Genomic DNA, 16,679 nt, shown 5'->3' with positions numbered 1-16,679 from the left:
CTTTCCCCTGGTCACGGATTCTGCCCGTCATCTCGGCCATTCCCATAAAGTCAATCACCCACAGATGGTCCGATCTGGAATAGGCAGTCTCCTATGTGCGCTGAGGGCTGGTTAACTTTACGGTAAAGGACTGGAAAATTACGGGAGGCAGGCTGTATGCCAGGACTGGGATTTTTTCAGCCAAGGTGGCTGCCCAGAAATATTTTATTTAGAGTTTCATTCCTACTTTACATACGCAATGTGCATAATGCTCTTTTCTTGTGGGCTGGATGGTTTCATTGACTAAATGGCTGCCCATCTGGCCATTCTGAAAGGAGAGGCTACAGCGGAGGGTTGAAAAGTTCGCTGCTTTCATGGGCTGTGGCTGCAGCTCGCTGGTTTGTTCGTCTGCCAGCGGTGGAATCTGGCATGCAGGAAAAGGAAGTTTGGCATTAAAGTCAGCTTAATATTGTTTCTCTAAGCAGTGCCTCAGAAATGCTGAGGAAGCATTTATCTGTCCAGGGACGTACAGAGGAGGGGTTTGCATATAAAGAGCACAATCAAGTTCATTCAACTGCATTTAACTATTAGATTACTATAGGCACACTCCTGTTCTAATGCTTTCAGCTGAACAAAGAGTTCTGGGGCACCTTCAAGGTTAAAAATTAATTGCAGCCCAGGCTTTTGTGGGCTAGAGTCCATTCTGTCAAATGCATGAGGTGTTATTTTCAGTTGACAGATTTCTACACACAGACACAAACACACACAAATACACATGTGGATAGAAGGAGAGGAAATGAATAAAGCAAAGCTTGGCGGCCGGCACTACAAGACATAAGGTGCAATCCTATGCATGTCTATTTGGAAGAAAGTGTATATAGGATTTCAGGCTTAGACGGGCTCTGCTACTATGCAGAGTCAAATAAAATACAGTCCAGTGCAAGTGGTAAAAAGGTCTGCTAGGGTGGGAGGTAATGAAGTGGCAAAGCAGGTTTCTGAACAGCGTGCATTGTGGTCCCCAACATTTTTGGGCCTGGGAAGCATGTTTGGAAATCTATCCCATTTGTAGAAGCAAATTCACAGAAGGGGAAGAAATAAATGATGCCTGGAATCCCACCTACAGGCAAAATAGCTACACTGCCCACCCCCACAATTAGGAGGAGGAGGAGAAGAAGAAGGAGAAGAACACTCCTCCCAAAAGAGAAAATAGTCCCTGCCAACTAAACAACCCAAACAAAACCACAGGCAAAACACCCCAGACCAAAGCAGGCAAACATAAACACAGAGAATGTATGCGGAGCCCAGAGGAATTATGGAAAAGGAAGGTTAATAGTGTAAAGTGGCTGGATACCTGCACTTTGCTTTTGATTCTGCCCAGGGCCACTCACGGTGGGCGGGGGGAGAGCTTTATAAAACCCCACAGTTCAAATTTTTTGGAGGGGCAAGCGGTCTTTATAGGCACCCAGAGTGGTGGTGCTTGAGAGTGTCTTGTTGAAGACCCAAGGGGTACATTAACACCTAAGGAGTGGGAATGTAAACTGGCTGCGGATCTGCAGTGGAGAGCGGAGTTTTGTCCGCTTGTGAATACATTGTTGGGGGCAGTGGGATCCTATTGCATCTGCTGCATCTTTCGGTTGTCATGATTTGCATGACTGGCCCAGGTGTGGAGTGGCAGGCTGAGACAGATGAGCATGGGGGTGGGGGGACAACAGGAGGATGACCGGCAGGGACTGAGACTGGAGAATAGAGGCTGGAGGAGGTGGGTAGTCTCCCATCCCAGGATATGGCTGCCCTGGCTAGGGAAGCAGGACTTCTCTCAGGAAAAGGAGTGCAGCAGTGGAATCCAGGTAGGACATCAGCCCAAAGGTAGGGTCTTCTCCATTGTGAAGAGCAGCTGCCGCCAGCTTTGATGGGTGTGTCATCTGTGCCTTTTCTTGGACAGGCACAGCTTGGCCACTGGGGCTCATGGGATGGTAACCTTATGTTTAGACTACTACAATGTGCTTTCCGTGGGGCTTCCCTTACAGCTGCTCCAGAGGCTGGAGCTGGTGGCCCAGGTAGTGAATAGTGCCTCTTACCAGTGCTAAGGGATCAACACTGGTTGCCTACCAGCCCCCAAGTTGGTTTTGAGATATTGCTATTGGCATATAAAGCCCCAGACCACAGGTCGCTCTCGTAGGCAGCCAGCTTGAGGCTGAGCCCCAGCTACTAGCATTGAGTCTTGGCATGTCATGTGTGTGTCTCGCTCTCTTCCCCTGCTTATCATCTAGGTTAAAGTGAACAATACAGGGAGTAAAGATGGCTAAAGGTAACCCAAAAAAGCTGAAGGGGAAGATGTCTGCTTATGCCTTCTTTGTTCAGACCTGTTGTGAAGAACACAAGAAGAGGAACCCAGAAGTTCCCATCAGCTTTGCAGAGTTCTCCAAAAAGTGCTCAGAGAGGTGGAAGACCATGTCAAGCAAAGAGAAGGGGGAATTTGATGAGATGGCTAAAGCTGATAAAGTGCGGTATGATAGAGAAATGAAGGATTACGGACCAGCAAAGGGTGGGTAAGAAGGAGAAGGAGGACCCCAATGTCCCCAAATGGCCACCGTCTGGATTCTTCCTGTTCTGTTCAGAATTCCATCCCAAGATCAAATCTACTAATCTGGCATCTGCATTGGAGACTTAGCAAAGAACCTCAGAGATGTGGAAAAACAGCCTTACAACAACAAGGCTGCAAAACTGAAGAAGTATGAGAAGGATGTAGCTGACTACAAATCTAAAGGCAAGTTTGATGGCACAATGAGTCCCATGGCTAAAGATGCTGTTGCAGCTTGGAAAAAGGTAGAAGAGGAGGGGGCTGACGAAGAAGATGAGGAGAAGGAAGATGAGGAGGACAACGACAATGAATAAGAAATTGTATAATACTTGTCTCCATGTGAATACCATAGAGTAGGGAAAACACCATTTGGAAAAACAAACAGGCACCTGTTGCTTTAAGAAGATGGTGTCTTATTTGCCCTTTATGGAAGAGAAAATGTGTTTGCATGAATGTCCCTGTTAGGTACTTATTTCTGTGTTTGTGCAATGTGTGTGTGTGTATGTGTGTGTGTGTGTGTGTGTGTGTGTATCCTGAGAACTGCTTGTTTGCCATGTTATTACTGAATAATTAACAAAGAGATTACATGCATTGAATAATGCAAATGATATAGACAAATTTGTTGAAATATGGCATCTATAAAAGACTTTGCTGATAAGGCAACCACTGAAATTGAGGCATCTAATCATAGGCCTGCATTTTTATTAAGGCTTGATCAGGGCCTGTATCTTAAAATGAGCTTAAAGATTTTCAAATGTTCATGCCAGGCAGAAGAGCAGCTGCCTAAGAACCTTGGCAAAATGTTTTTTCTCCTAGACAAGGGGGCCCCCTGATTTATAGCAGAAAACAATTCTCAAAGTCGTAAAAAGGGAATTACAGGCTGACAGCCAAGGTTACACTGACCCTACATATTACAGAAGATAAAAAAGAGATAAACATAATTAAGAGTGGGTAAATAGCAAAATAAAACCATGTGCCTCCCATTAAACTTGAGCCATATTTTCCTAAGGTTGAAAGGTCAAGAGCAGTGAAAAAGGCAACTGGCTTGGCTGGAGAAGAGAGTATTTTGGGAAGTCTTTTTCTAAAGTTGTTTCTTTCTTAAACTGAGATCCTTTTAAGATTTCTTTTCCTTTTAAAAGGTTATCTATGTTATGTATTAAATATATATTGGCTTAAATGTAATTATGCAAAGGAATTAGAAGCTAAGAAATGTTAAATCCTTATGCTAGATTCTTATTTCATATAGTTGGAAGGGATCACAGGGGCCATCAGCCACCAGCCCCCCCTGCCAAGCAGGAAACATCATTAGAGCATTTGTCAAGCTTTTGTTTAGAGACCTCCAAAGGAGATCTTTCAATGATGATCCTTGACATCTGTTTAAGATAAAAATTTGAGATTAAACCATCTGTTTTGGAGGGCAATAGGGCAAGGAGGGCAAGAGGTGAGCTGGTAATTAAGGTTCCTTGTTGAGACACATGTAAGATATATTACTACTTATTTGTCATTTATAGATAGAAGAATATATAGCTTTTTGATTCCCATAAAAGGACAGAAGGAAATGGGTGTATCTTTTGTGATTGGTTCTAGCAAACAGCCAATAGGAATTTCAACCAGGCTGATTGGACAGAGGCAGCCACAGGAGGAGCAAGGGGGCTGGATTAAGGAAATATAAGTGCTGGCCAGAATGCCAAGAGGCCAGGCCAGAGCTTGGTAACCATATACCACTGTGCCTCATATTTATTTGTCTGACAAATAAATTATTATTTTAATTTCTCTATTGCTGCGTTGAATATTTCATTCCAGCTAAGCGTTAACCACAAGCAGGATGCTACAAAATCACAGATCAGACTTTGGCAAACTTGAGTAGAATGATCTCTCCTGGAGGAGTGTAAATTGGGATTTTGCTTTTGCATCCACCCCTTTTTTGTAATTGTTGTTATATATTGGAAATCAATAAAACTATATTTATAAAAGAATGAGAAAACAGTGTTCAAGGGGAAGATCGGCATGGCCTTAACTAGATATATTACAGCACTTTATAATATAAAAAACATAAAACTAAGCAATAAAATCATAAAGGGTTAAAGGCAAGTAAAAAAGCAAATATATTTAAAATTAAAAACACTACTACTAAGTCTTTTATTTTTTTGGGGGGGGGGTTGTGGCAGTATATAGCTATGTTTTATGGTTACATGATGTATTGCATTCATCAACCTTTGCAATAGCAAGTAATGACTGAAAAACGGGAAATATCTGTACTGCTGAACACATTTTTATTAATCTGTACTTAGGTATTATTCTTGAAAACAAACAAAAATATACAAAAACAAACAATCATGACCATTTCTATCTAGTACTTTCTTCTTCAGCGTAATGGCACCTTAGGGCAGAAAATCGAACAGCTCTTTCGATGGCGCGAGCCTTGGCTTAACTTCGAAGGAAGCCTACTGAATTTGAACCTGATCCGCGGTCGAGGAAAAGCGCTCATCGCACAGCATCGCAGCCCCAGTGTGCCTACCTACGCTTGACCGCTAGTGGCCGCTGCGCCGAAAAAAAACCCTTTCCCCCCCTTCCCTTTGGCCCGGCGCAAGGGGAAGCAGTTTGGCCCTCCGCGGGCACCGTAGGAGGCGGCGGGAAACATGGCGCTGAGCTCGGAGCCGCTCTCGGAGCGCTCCGTGAAGCTGGCGGTGCTGCTGGCCTTCGCTTCGGGGGTGCTGGTGGGCTGGCAGGCGAACAGGGCGCGCAGGCGCTACCTCGACTGGCGGAAGAAGCGGCTGCAGGACCAGCTGGCGGCCACGCAGAAGAAGCTGGACCTGGCGTAAGCCAGGTGAGGACGTCGCGGGATGGTGGCCGGGAAGGGTCATGCCCCTCTGCATGGCTTCTCGAGGGAGTGGTGGCCGGGAAGGGTCATGCCCTTTCGGTGGCTTTTTGAGGCAGAGGGAGTGGGATGGTGGCCGGGAAGGGTCATGACCCCATCCATGGCTTTCTAAAAAGAGGACTGCTGGCTTTTGAACGCCAAACTAGCTGTTGGCTACCAACTTTTATTTGCTTAAATGTATCCACTTTTGATTTTAAAGAAACCTGAATGGATAGACGCGGGTGGCACTGTGGATTAAACCACAGAGCCTAGGACTTCCTGATCAGAAGGTCGGCGGTACGAATCCCCGCGACGGGGTGAGCTCCCGTTGCTCAGTCCCTGCTCCTGCCAACCTAGCAGTTTGAAAGCACGTCAAAGTCCAAGTAGATAAATAGGTACCGCTCCGGCGGGAAGGTAAACGGCATTTCCGTGCGCTGCTCTGGTTCGCCAGAAGCGGCTTAGTCATGCTGGCCACATGACCTGGAAGTTGTACGCCGGCTCCCTTGGCCAATAAAGCGAGATGAGCGCCGCAACCCCAGAGTCGGTCACAACTGGACCTAATAGTCAGGGGTCCCTTTACTTTAACCTATCCACTTTTGATTTTGAAGAAACCTGAATAGATAGCATCATTTATATTATTATTATTTTGTTTCTCTTCCTATCAACAGCCAGGAGAAAATGGAAGCAAGAGGAAGCCTTTGGATCAAATCTGACATTTAACAGACTTTGAGAAAACACACACGTACAAGAATAATGCTTCTGTTATTTCACTCAATAAGACTGATACCTGAAAAAGCTCAACATGTATGGAAGAACATCATCAATATAAACCCTGAAATTTTGTGGTCTGCTTTGATGGGGTCAACTTCTTGTGCCATGTTTGGAAGATTTGTTTCATTGTCTGACACTTGAACTATGATGACTGAATCTTGATAACAAGTGTCTGCATGTGACTAAATAAACTTTATTTTAACAAGTTATTCTAGTTAAATTGTGTTGGCTCAGAGAATGAAGGCATGCTTTATTTAGAAGGCCCTTTGGTTGTGAAAACCTAACCCTCCTGCTTGGTGGTAAAGTTTGGTTGCATTTCCCTAACCAACCCAAAGAGCTGAACTGTTTTACTGTGGCATGATCTCCTGGAGGTTATAGTTTGTTCATTGACTACATAAAAGGACTGGGTGATAGACCAAATTATAAATTTATTTCTTACAGGTAACATACCACTTATCAAAAAGAGGCGAGCTCTTGGAGCACTTCACAGCATTAAAACAAATAAACAAAACCATACACTTTAAAGTACCAGTCAGTACAAACAAGATACAGCCAACCGACTAAAGTTAAAGCAAAGCCTATGAAAAGATAATTGAGCTATGTGTGAAGTGCAGCAGCTAATGAGGAAAGATTGTAGCTCAGTGGTTCCAAGTTCAGTTGCCAGCATATCTAGGCAGGGCTTGGGCAATGACTCCTGTCTGAAACTGGAGTACAGTGGTACCTCAGGTTAAGTACTTAATTCGTTCCGGAGGTCCGTACTTAACCTGAAACTGTTCTTAACCTGAAGCACCACTTAAGCTAATGGGGCCTCCTCCTGCTGCTGCGCTGCTGGAGCACGATTTCTGTTCTCATCCTGAAGCAAAGTTCTTAACCTGGAGCACTATTTCTGGGTTAGGGGAGTCTGTAACCTGAAGCATATGTAACCCGAAGCGTATGTAACCCGAGGTACTACTGTACTGCTTCTGTTCTGTGTCAACAGTACTGAGCTAGATGTTCCAGTGGTCTGACTTGGTATAAAGCAAATCCTAAATTGACTGCAGATCAGCTAGGTGAGATAACTATATATATATCTTACATCACTTGGTGTGTGTGTGTATATCTCCACCAATATACACATTTTATATCCACAATATATAATTTCATTTACACATCTGATGATGCTGGGTATACCGTAATAGTGTTGCTATCTTATACCCCAGTGGTTCCCAATTAGCTAAGTACGTTAAAACCTGTTTTTCAAAAGTGAAGCCATGGGCCCTCTACTTTTTAAATTTTTGATATCTCTATGGTAGTTTTTGTTATGGGGATGGTGCCACAGACCCCCTGGGTGGGTTACGAGGACCCCCTGGGGTCTGTAGGCCATCACTTAGAAACCACTGCTATACCCAATCATCTGTGTGTAACCCCCCCCCCCTGAACTTAATAGGACTTACTTATGACTAGAGATACTTTGGATTGTGCTGAAAACCTGTGATGAGAAGCCCCCAATGGCATTTTAGAAGAGGGAAACTCTTCTTTCGCTAAAGGAAAACTGGTTGTCGTGAAGAAAATAAGGTTTCCAAAGTTACGTGAGAGGGTGTTATGTAAGATAATGTAACCTTTGCATTGGAAATGTGGTGAGCGTTTCACTTGGAGATCTTTGCGCACCTTTTAGTTAGTCATATATAAATGTCATGTAAAAAAAAAAAAGAAAAAAAGGTAACCTAGTAGTTTATGCATTGCGTGTTACCCCATTACTGCAGCTGCTTTATCTCCTAGCGTGACATTGCAAACGTATTATATCGGCTTTATAGCACTTCAGCATTCTGGTTTCCACCTAAGCAAGCTAAGCAAAGTGTCTGACGCATGGAATTCTAGATCCTTGGGAGAAGAAGGCACACTTTAAAAGGTGGTGGACAAAATGCCGGTAAAATTATCAATGGGACCGTTTGCACGGGCAGCTCCGGGTGCGCAGCCCCTACCCTTTTTCCATCTCTCGGCTGCGCTGCATGCTGGGACATGTAGTTCGGTTGGACGCCAGAGAAGCGTCGCTGTCCGTCTCCTCGTAGCGCCTAAGGATGACGCTATGAATCCCGCGCCGCAGCGTTCCGTCTCCTTGGCGACCGGCTGCGGCCTTCTTCCTCGGCGCAAGGCAGGCGCCTCGTAGAGCTTTCGCCCGGCTGGCGGTATGACCGGGCGCCGGGGCCGGACGGGCCCGCTGCAGAGCGCGCTGCGCCGGGGTAGAGAGCTGCGGGAGCAGGTGAGCTGGAGAAACGGGATGCAGGGAGAGGAAAGGCGCGGCGGGAAGCGGATCCTGCCTGGCGCTACCGTTAATTGCAGGGCACGAGAGGCATGGGGCTAGTAGGAGGGAAAGGCAGGGCCGGCCCAACTATGAGGCAAGGTGAAGGTGGATGCCTCAGGTGGCATGATCCAGCGGGACATCATATCCCAATGCCGATCTTTCTTCCCTCCTCCCTTGTTCCTGATGTAGATATAGCCTCACCTGCCTCTTCCCTGGTACAGGGGGGGGGGGGGACGGGACGACGACGACACCCTTTTGGGGTCTGCCTCAGGTGCCGAAATGTCTTGGGCCGGCCCTGACCGTTGGCTCTGTTGACGGGCGTTGGGAGTCCAGCCGTCTTTGGAAAGCCACAAATCCCACGCTGAAAAGTAGTGCGCTAATTCTTTCGTTATCATTTGACAAAGTGAATCTTGGTTGTTCAATATTTTAGGTGGATGCTTTGCTCCAAGAAAGCAAGGAAGCGGGGGCTCTGGACTCTGGAAAGAAGCAAAGCCTTAGTCAGAGGTAATGTGTTCATATATATATATATATATATTCAAAAAACTCCTTCTGGTAAGCATAATGCAAATGTATTTGAGGTCAGAGGTGCAACCAGCAACATTTATTGATGCTTGTTAGTTGGTTCCTCGGATGTAAACAAATTTGATTGCAGGTCTAAAAATATTTTCCGATCCAATCCTAAAAATGATTACTTTAATCGAGATCAGTGGGATTTATTTGCTGATGTATAACTATATTGCATTAGAGGTTTGTCATAAATTTGTTTTTATGCAAGGATGTTCATGAATATAGACAGTGGTGATTGATGTGCTGAGATTTATTTTCAAAACTCTGGGAAAAGTGAATATAGTACTTGTGAAGGGTGACCTGAAAGTCTCTGATAGCTGGCTGCCTCTTCCTTTACCACCCTCACACTCATACATGCCAGCCCCCTAACACTGTTGTGGCCATTTCAGTTCCATTATTGTTCTATTCAGTTGCATTCGGTAGTGGCGCCCTCCCTGTGGAACACCCTCCCTTCAGATGTCAAAGAGATAAAGAGCTATATAATTTTTTAGAAGACATCTGAAGGCAGCCCTGTTTCAGGAAGTTTTTAATGTTTGATGTTTTATTATGTTTCAGTATATATGCTGTAAACCACCCTGAGTGGCTGGGGAAACCCAGCCAGATGGGTGGGGTATAAATAATAAAATTATTAATGTCATCATCATGATAATTCTGTGATGCGTTCATATGCATCTTGGCTGGAATTATGGATCCCCTCAGGGACTGCTGGGGCTAGAGGATGAAAGTGGCATTAAATAAGGTAAAGATAGCCCTCCTCTCCATTGTTAAAGAGCTGGTCTGCAAGCCCAGGTTCAGCAAACAGTATAACAAATGAATTTTTGAAATGTGGCAGGTGAAGAAAACAACGTGAAGGAAGGGGGGGGGGAGGGAGATGCTCACTGCCTGTGCATGGCTATCAGTGCAAGTGCACATAATGCACTGTTGACATGGGTAAGGAAGAAAAGAAGACCTTTCTTTTTTTAAAAAAAAAATAATATTTATTAAGATTTTGGAAATTACAAAAAGAAAAAAGAAAAGTTAAACATAGAAAAACAGAAACAAAAACAAAAACACTAGATAAAACATTAAATTAACCAAACAAAACAAAAACAATTATAAACACTTCCAATATTTTTGATCTTAACTTTCATACACTTGTTTCATTGACTTCCTCAACGCCTCCCTTTTTGTATTCCACTTCAATTAACTATTTCAGCAAGTCCTTTCCATCTTCATCTATTTTCTGTCTTATAGTTAATTTTAACATATTGTAACCTAGTTTTTTCTCCTTTTAATGTATTAACAATCTATCTATACCTAGTTCCTTCTAACATTTCTGCCAAAGCCATATAACTTTATTCCACCTTTTTTCTAAAGCTCCTTAATTTTACAGTATTTCTGTAAATAATCTTTAAATAATTTCTCTCCTTGTGATCGAATTTCGATTGCAACAAATCTTCCTTGGTCGTCTTTGAATAAAAATTTCGGTGATAGGCTCTCTTTTGCATAGAGGACTACTCCTCTTTTTTTAACTTTATCTGATGAGATAAATTCATGACCCAATCTTTTATTACTCAATATCTTCCTGTGTAGCCTTATCACATGTGTTTCTTGTAGGCAGATCAAGTCCAATTGTTCTTTTTTTAATAAACTCTGCGCCTTTTTTCGGGGGAGTTCAGTCCATTAACATTCCAGCTTAATATTTGCAATGCCATGATGTAATTACTCTGATTTTCCTCCAACTGCCCTCAATGCTTGCTCTTCTTCTGTTGGTAGTATCGACGGCAGGTTCACTGGGGGGTCCAATCCAATGGATAATGCTGCTATCTCCACTGTTCCTTTATTTGGTGATCTTCTGTCCAATGCTCTTTGCTCAAGTCCTCTATCTGGCGATTTCCTGTTCGATGCTCTTGGCTCTTTTCCTTTTTTTTAAAAAAAATAATTTTTATTGACAGGCCAATCACATCATATTATTCAAATCACATTGGTTCCAAATTATACAGCCAAATTTTTAAATTTTTTGGGAGTACCCATATATCAAGTTCCGCACGAGTCCAAAATTCCGGCTATTTCCAGACTTCACTTATTTTACTGCATTCATTAATCAGTTCTATCCAGTGCAGACCAGATAGTTCTTTGTATATTTTCTTCATCTTGTTGTTATCGTATTCCTTTCCTTGTGATCTCTGATGATTCTCATAAGCGACTTAAAGCTGGTTTCTCTCTGTGTGTGGGTTTAGTCCAGGACAACCCTGTTCGGCACCTCCGTAGACAAAATTAATCATCATTGTCCTTTATTTTTCCAGGCTAGCAGAATAAATCAAATAGATCAGGGGGCTCTGTCAGGTCAAACTTCAGTTTCGTACTCCTTCTCCTTCCTACATTCCTGAAACTCCTCCCCCATCTTTCTCCTTTCTCCTACAGCCTGTCTTGGCGAGACGCCATTTTTTGACTGCGTCATAAATATTCTTCAGCATCCACCGATCTTTTTTCCATCTCCCACACAGCTCTTAAACTGCTCTTGGCTCTTTTCCAGCTTCCTTCTGCAAGTCTTCTTCGTATTTATCCAAAAACTTTACCTTGTCTTCTACCGATCTTATATTAATTTTCCTTCCTTTGAAACTGAAGGATAAACCTTGGGGAAACTCCCACCTAAATTTGATTTTGTTCTTTCTCAGCAGGACAACCAAATCTCTATAGTCAGGCCTAAGATCCAGAAGATATTTTGGGACGTCTTAAAAAATTTCCATTCTTGACTGTTGAACTTCTAAATTCTTCCGATAGTGCCAACCCAAAATTTTATCTCTCTCTTCTTTAGTTCGGAGGGTAATCAAGCAATCTCGTATTCTATTTTTCTCTTTTTTCCCTCCTCTTCCAAGTCTGAAAGCCTTCACAATTTTAAAGTCCTCTTGATCCAAATCCACGTCCCCAAAATCAGCAAATTCCTGCATAAGAAAGTCTATCAAACTTTCCTTCTCCGATTCAGGCAAAGCCCTGATCCTCAAGTTTGTCTGTTTTTCTTTAAGTTCAATCATAGAAAGGGTCAATTTGTGATCGTCAAGTTGCCTCTGCAGGTCTGGAACTCTTTCACTCTCTAATTGTATTACTTTGCAGTCCACAGCAGCAGCTTTTTCCCTAGCTTCCTCCGCTGTCTGCCGTATCAAAGTAGACTCCTTTAAGATGTGACCCTGAGCATGTGGTCCTGCCTAGGAATGGAATTGTCTTGTTTGGGCAGACTTAGTACCAGGAGATACTAAGTACTAGGAGGTACTAAGTGGCCCACTAGAGAACTATCTACTTTCCCTCATCCCTGGCCAAGCACTTGGTTCAGATCCTCCAGGAGAATGAACAGTTGAGATAGTCTGCTGTGTTTTCTCAGCAAGAGAGATAGAGCAACTTGATGATGTCCAGTCTCAGTGTGCACACACTTTCTCCCTCTGCACCAGAAGAGAATATGTCCACTGTCTTTCCATATTCAGAGAAGTAATTTGTAGTGCCATGTTGGCATTAATGCTAACCTTGAGGTGAATGGGAAATTATGTGACTGATCTATTAGAACTGAGCATTTGCAGATTTGGGGGTTCAACACCTGTATTTGTGGCCATGTAGGCAGTATATACAATGCAAGTACTGTTTTTGTTGTAGATGTTTGGAGCTGAAGAAGTCTGTTGATGAAAATATCTCTGCTCTACAGAACTTGAAGAAAGTAAGTGTTTACAGCGTTTCTTGTTTCCACAATAATAAATTGGAGAGGAGTTTCAGAAAAATACTCTGTCAGGGTAGGACCTGAGATTACTGCATTTACCATGTCCATCCTTCAGTGGCTAACCTAAATTTGTTGTAATGTATACAACTTCCTTAGAGAGCTGTATATATAATACTATTGGTAAATGTATCCCAAAGTCAAAGGAGTCACTATTTTTTTTAAGTATAGAGCACCATGTGAATGTTTACCTGTAATTAGCATATTTTCCATAAATGTGATTAATGCCAGGCTATGCTAGATGGAAACACCGTTTCCATGTGCAGCTCTGGTTCGCCAGAAGCGGCTTAGTCATGCTAACCACATGACCTGGAAGCTGTACGCTGGCTCCCTCGGCCAATAAAGCGATATGAGTGCCGCAACCCCAGAGTCGGTCACAACTGGACCTAATGGTCAGGGGTCCCTTTACCTTAACCTTACATTCCAGCCATGTGAAAGCTAAAGGTTTCTGTTCCACATGGAACATGTGCGTGCATCTCTTTGAAAATACTCCATGCAGGTCCTTTATGCTAGATTGATATTTTAGTTCAAATCCTAATGTACACAAGAATGTTATGAAAAATCTGGTGTATTGTTATCTTGCAGTCAGATGAGCCTGCCCCTGTGGGAAATTATAATCAGAGAAAAGAAGAAGAAGGAGAAAAACTGTTAATGCTTTCTGAGCAGCTGGATAAACTTACAGCAATCTTTAGCCGGGAAGATGTGACCAAGGACTCCAGCATGTAAGTAGGTTAACAGTACAAACCTGTGGATGTCTGCTTAGAGGTAAGGCTGCAATCCTAACCCTACTTATCTGCAAGTAAGCCCCACTGAATTCAGGAGACTTACTTCTGTGTATTTATGGTTAGGTTTGCAGCTTCAGTCCCATTGAGTTCAGTGGGATTTACTCCCAGATAAGTGTGTACAGGATTGCGCTCTAAAACAGGTTTTTATTAATCAAGCTGGATTATTCCATGCCTGCTCAAGTCTGAGCATGGGCATATTCATCAACATAAAACTTTCTTATAAGGTAAAGGTAAAGGACCCCTGAATGGTTAAGTCCACTCAAAGGCGACTATGGGGTTGTGGCACTCATCTCGCTTTCAGGACGTCGGAGCCGGCGTTTGTCCACAGCCAGCTTTCTGGGTCATGTGGTCAGCATGACTAAACCGCTTCTGGTGCAACGGAACACCATGACGGAAGCCAGAGTGCACGAAAATGCCGTTTACCTTCCCGCTGCAGCGCTACCTGCTTATCTACTTGCACTGGCATGCTTTCAAACTGCAGGAGCTGGGACAGAGCAACGGGAGCTCACCCCATCGTGGGGATTCGAATCGCCCACCTTCTGATTGGCAAGCCCAAGAGGCTCAGTGGTTTAGATCACAGCACCCTTAATAAGAGTTCCAGATGTATTGATGCTTTGTCTGCTACATAATTTTAGCTTTATCTGACATAATTGGACAATTGTTAATTACTACCTACCCCAAAGTTAAGGGATGAGACTGCTTAGAAATATTAATGTATTCAAAATATGAAATTGGGGAATTATTGAAACACCTGGTCCTTATACCCCTAGAACAAGAAAGGGGAAGTTTTTTACAATATTGTCTGTGTCAGTGGTTGATTAGAATAAGCAGTTGTCAAAAGACTGTGATGGACTCTGTTTCCTTTTGGGTTAGCAATACAAAAAGGAAGGGAAGCCCAAAAACACTACAAGAAAACGAAGAAAGTGAAGAGGAAGATGAAGAGGAGGAGGAAGAAGATGATGAAGAAGAAGAAAGTACACAGGATGATGGTGATGATGAAGAGGATGGCGAAGATGAAGACAAACTTGGAGATGATTCAGCTATTAAAAATTTTATCACTCTTGGTGATTTTTCTGCACAGCAGGAAGGCGACCTGACCTTTAAAGTAAGTAAAATATAATATTATTAGTTTATGTGGGCTCACTAAGTACTATAGCTGTGTAGGATTTGTTTGTTCATTTGGTATAGACATTGCATAAGTCAGTCATCACCAATCCCACTCTGATGCCTTCTTGCAGTGTCCAAAAACTCTATTTGATTATGCTACACGAGTCTAGCAGTGATGGTTTTCCTCTAGGGTAACAAAGTCAATCAGTGCTGCTATGCATGTGAGAGGTACCAAGTTGGCTCGTGATGCCAGGTAGCCTAATAGGAACAGGTGGCCATTATCATTGTTATAGCTGGAGAGAGGTGTACACTGTACAGGAGAGGAGAGCAGCAGTGCACCTCCATCCCTGGAGCCTCCTTATACATGAGGATAAGGCTTTATCCCTATTACAGTGTTTCTCCAAGGGTACTACTCTCACATGAAAAGGTAAATATCTTGATTGCTATAGGTACTAAATATATGCCTGGTGAGTCCATATGCTAGGGTGGGAGGAGGCTTTTTTCTGCTGTCCATCTCTCACCTCTGCCTTCCTAGTTGTAGCTTTTTTCTTTTCCCCCCTACCATTTAATGTGAACATTGAGAATCAAGGTTAGCCCACCACCTGCATAGGCCTATCCTGGGTTCAGTTTCTTGGTCTTCCCAGAGTGTCTCTCTAGATTGTAGCAATGAGGCAGGATTCAAGATCAAGCTTTTATATGTGTGATGTTGGAAGTCCAATATAACAGCTAGCTCAATCTTAAGAGCATCTGTAAACCATTCAATATTTACATGCCCAACTCTAGGATCTTCCACAGTAATATTTTGCATCAGTTGGTAGAAATATAAGAATAGCAGTCACTTTGGGTAGAAGCAACAAACTAGGTCACTAGGCCTCTGCTTTCATCATATATTCAGCACAGAGAATCTTTAAACCCTTGTGTATTAATGTAGTTTCTTCCCCTCTCTTTGTTTTCAATACTGAAGAAAGGCGAAGTTCTGCTTATCCTTGAGAAAAAGCCTGACGGTTGGTGGCTGGCTAAAAACTCCAGAGGGGAGAGGGGCTTTGTGCCTAAAACCTACCTTATGGTTGGTATGCTTCTACTTTTTGCTTTCTATTCAGTTCCATGTTTAATGTTATTGTTGGCATCTTTCCACCTTAGTGGGCTTGCAGAGTACCTCTAGGTGAAAGCAGGGGTGAAATAATCTTTTCATGGGCTGCTGCAGCTGTCTGGACAGTGATATGGAAAATAACTACCAAGCTTTCATCTTTCCCAAGATTGTGGTGTGGTCGAGTGTGGGGATGGCATTTTTTAGTGCTATAGAAATAAAACCCAGTAGCATGCCAACTGGTAGATATTTTCTGTCATTCCTCAAATATTTCAGACTGCTTTCTTGAGACACCCAGCCAAACATAACATCTTAGGGCGGTTCCGGACTGTTGCTATTTTCAGGTAAGATTCAATCGCATCCTGGCAAATTCAGATTGTGCAATTATAGATGATAGGGAGGTCTTGTGCAACACACCCTTAAAAAAAAAAAAAATCAAACAGACTTATTGGGATAAAAGAAAGTGACAGGAAAATGCACTGGAAACAACACTTTGACACAATGTCAGCTAACTTCCCTCCAAACAAATCAGAATAAATACTCAGTAGCAACCCAAGATCCAACCCAGGGTGTATTCACAAAGGAGCAAGAATTTGAAGCAAGAATTTCCACTTCTACTGCAACATAAGATCACCCAACTTCCTTTTTAAAATAAAAAAGTTATAGAATGTTATTGACTGTTGCAATGGATCAACTTTGTAGGTGAAAGATGAGGAAGAGGGCCAAGAACCAAGTGAAGAGGAAACTGAGGAAGATATAGAGGTGGCAGATGAAACGGAAGGAGGGGCCAACATTCTGAAAAGGTAAAGGGACCAGAGCAGTGAGTGGAAATACATCATCATGCTGCTGTTATGATGGGGGCTTCTTCACTGCAGAAGCTTCCTTGCGTCATTTGTGTATCTCTGATTTGAACTTGACTGAT

At 43.0% G+C, this 16,679-nt stretch overlaps 2 protein-coding genes and 1 pseudogene across 4 annotated transcripts in view; all 3 read left to right on the top strand.

Moving 5' to 3' along the window:
• Window positions 1-2,179: 2,179 nt before the first annotated feature.
• LOC307211904 (high mobility group protein B3 pseudogene) lies at window positions 2,180-2,932 on the top strand (annotated as a pseudogene). Its single transcript has one exon. The product of its transcript is annotated as a high mobility group protein B3 pseudogene (transcript).
• Window positions 2,933-5,145: 2,213 nt separating this feature from the next.
• On the top strand, window positions 5,146-6,397 carry MTLN (mitoregulin). Its single transcript, XM_079969107.1, has 2 exons — window positions 5,146-5,387; window positions 6,086-6,397. The coding sequence occupies exon 1, from the start codon at window positions 5,200-5,202 to the stop codon at window positions 5,380-5,382; it is 183 nt and encodes a 60-aa protein (XP_079825233.1). The 5' UTR covers window positions 5,146-5,199; the 3' UTR covers window positions 5,383-5,387; window positions 6,086-6,397.
• Window positions 6,398-8,283: 1,886 nt separating this feature from the next.
• Window positions 8,284-16,679, top strand: part of NPHP1 (nephrocystin 1) — a 41,297-nt gene continuing 32,901 nt past the window's right edge. The window contains exons 1-7 of one of the 2 annotated variants that reach the window (XM_079968661.1): window positions 8,284-8,427; window positions 8,900-8,973; window positions 12,661-12,721; window positions 13,364-13,500; window positions 14,437-14,668; window positions 15,635-15,736; window positions 16,460-16,560. In XM_079968661.1, the coding sequence (XP_079824787.1) occupies window positions 8,356-8,427; window positions 8,900-8,973; window positions 12,661-12,721; window positions 13,364-13,500; window positions 14,437-14,668; window positions 15,635-15,736; window positions 16,460-16,560 (779 nt within the window). In that variant the 5' untranslated portion in view covers window positions 8,284-8,355. Of the gene's footprint in view, window positions 8,428-8,899; window positions 8,974-12,660; window positions 12,722-13,363; window positions 13,501-14,436; window positions 14,669-15,634; window positions 15,741-16,459; window positions 16,561-16,679 lie in introns of both variants that reach the window. The other variant, XM_079968662.1, reaches the window with a different exon arrangement.

This window comes from Podarcis cretensis, assembly GCF_951804945.1.
Source record: "Podarcis cretensis genome assembly, chromosome: 3".
Taxonomy (NCBI): domain Eukaryota; kingdom Metazoa; phylum Chordata; class Lepidosauria; order Squamata; family Lacertidae; genus Podarcis; species Podarcis cretensis.
The sequence above is the reverse complement of the archived record's forward strand: the minus strand, read 5'-3'. Positions and strand labels throughout refer to the sequence as shown.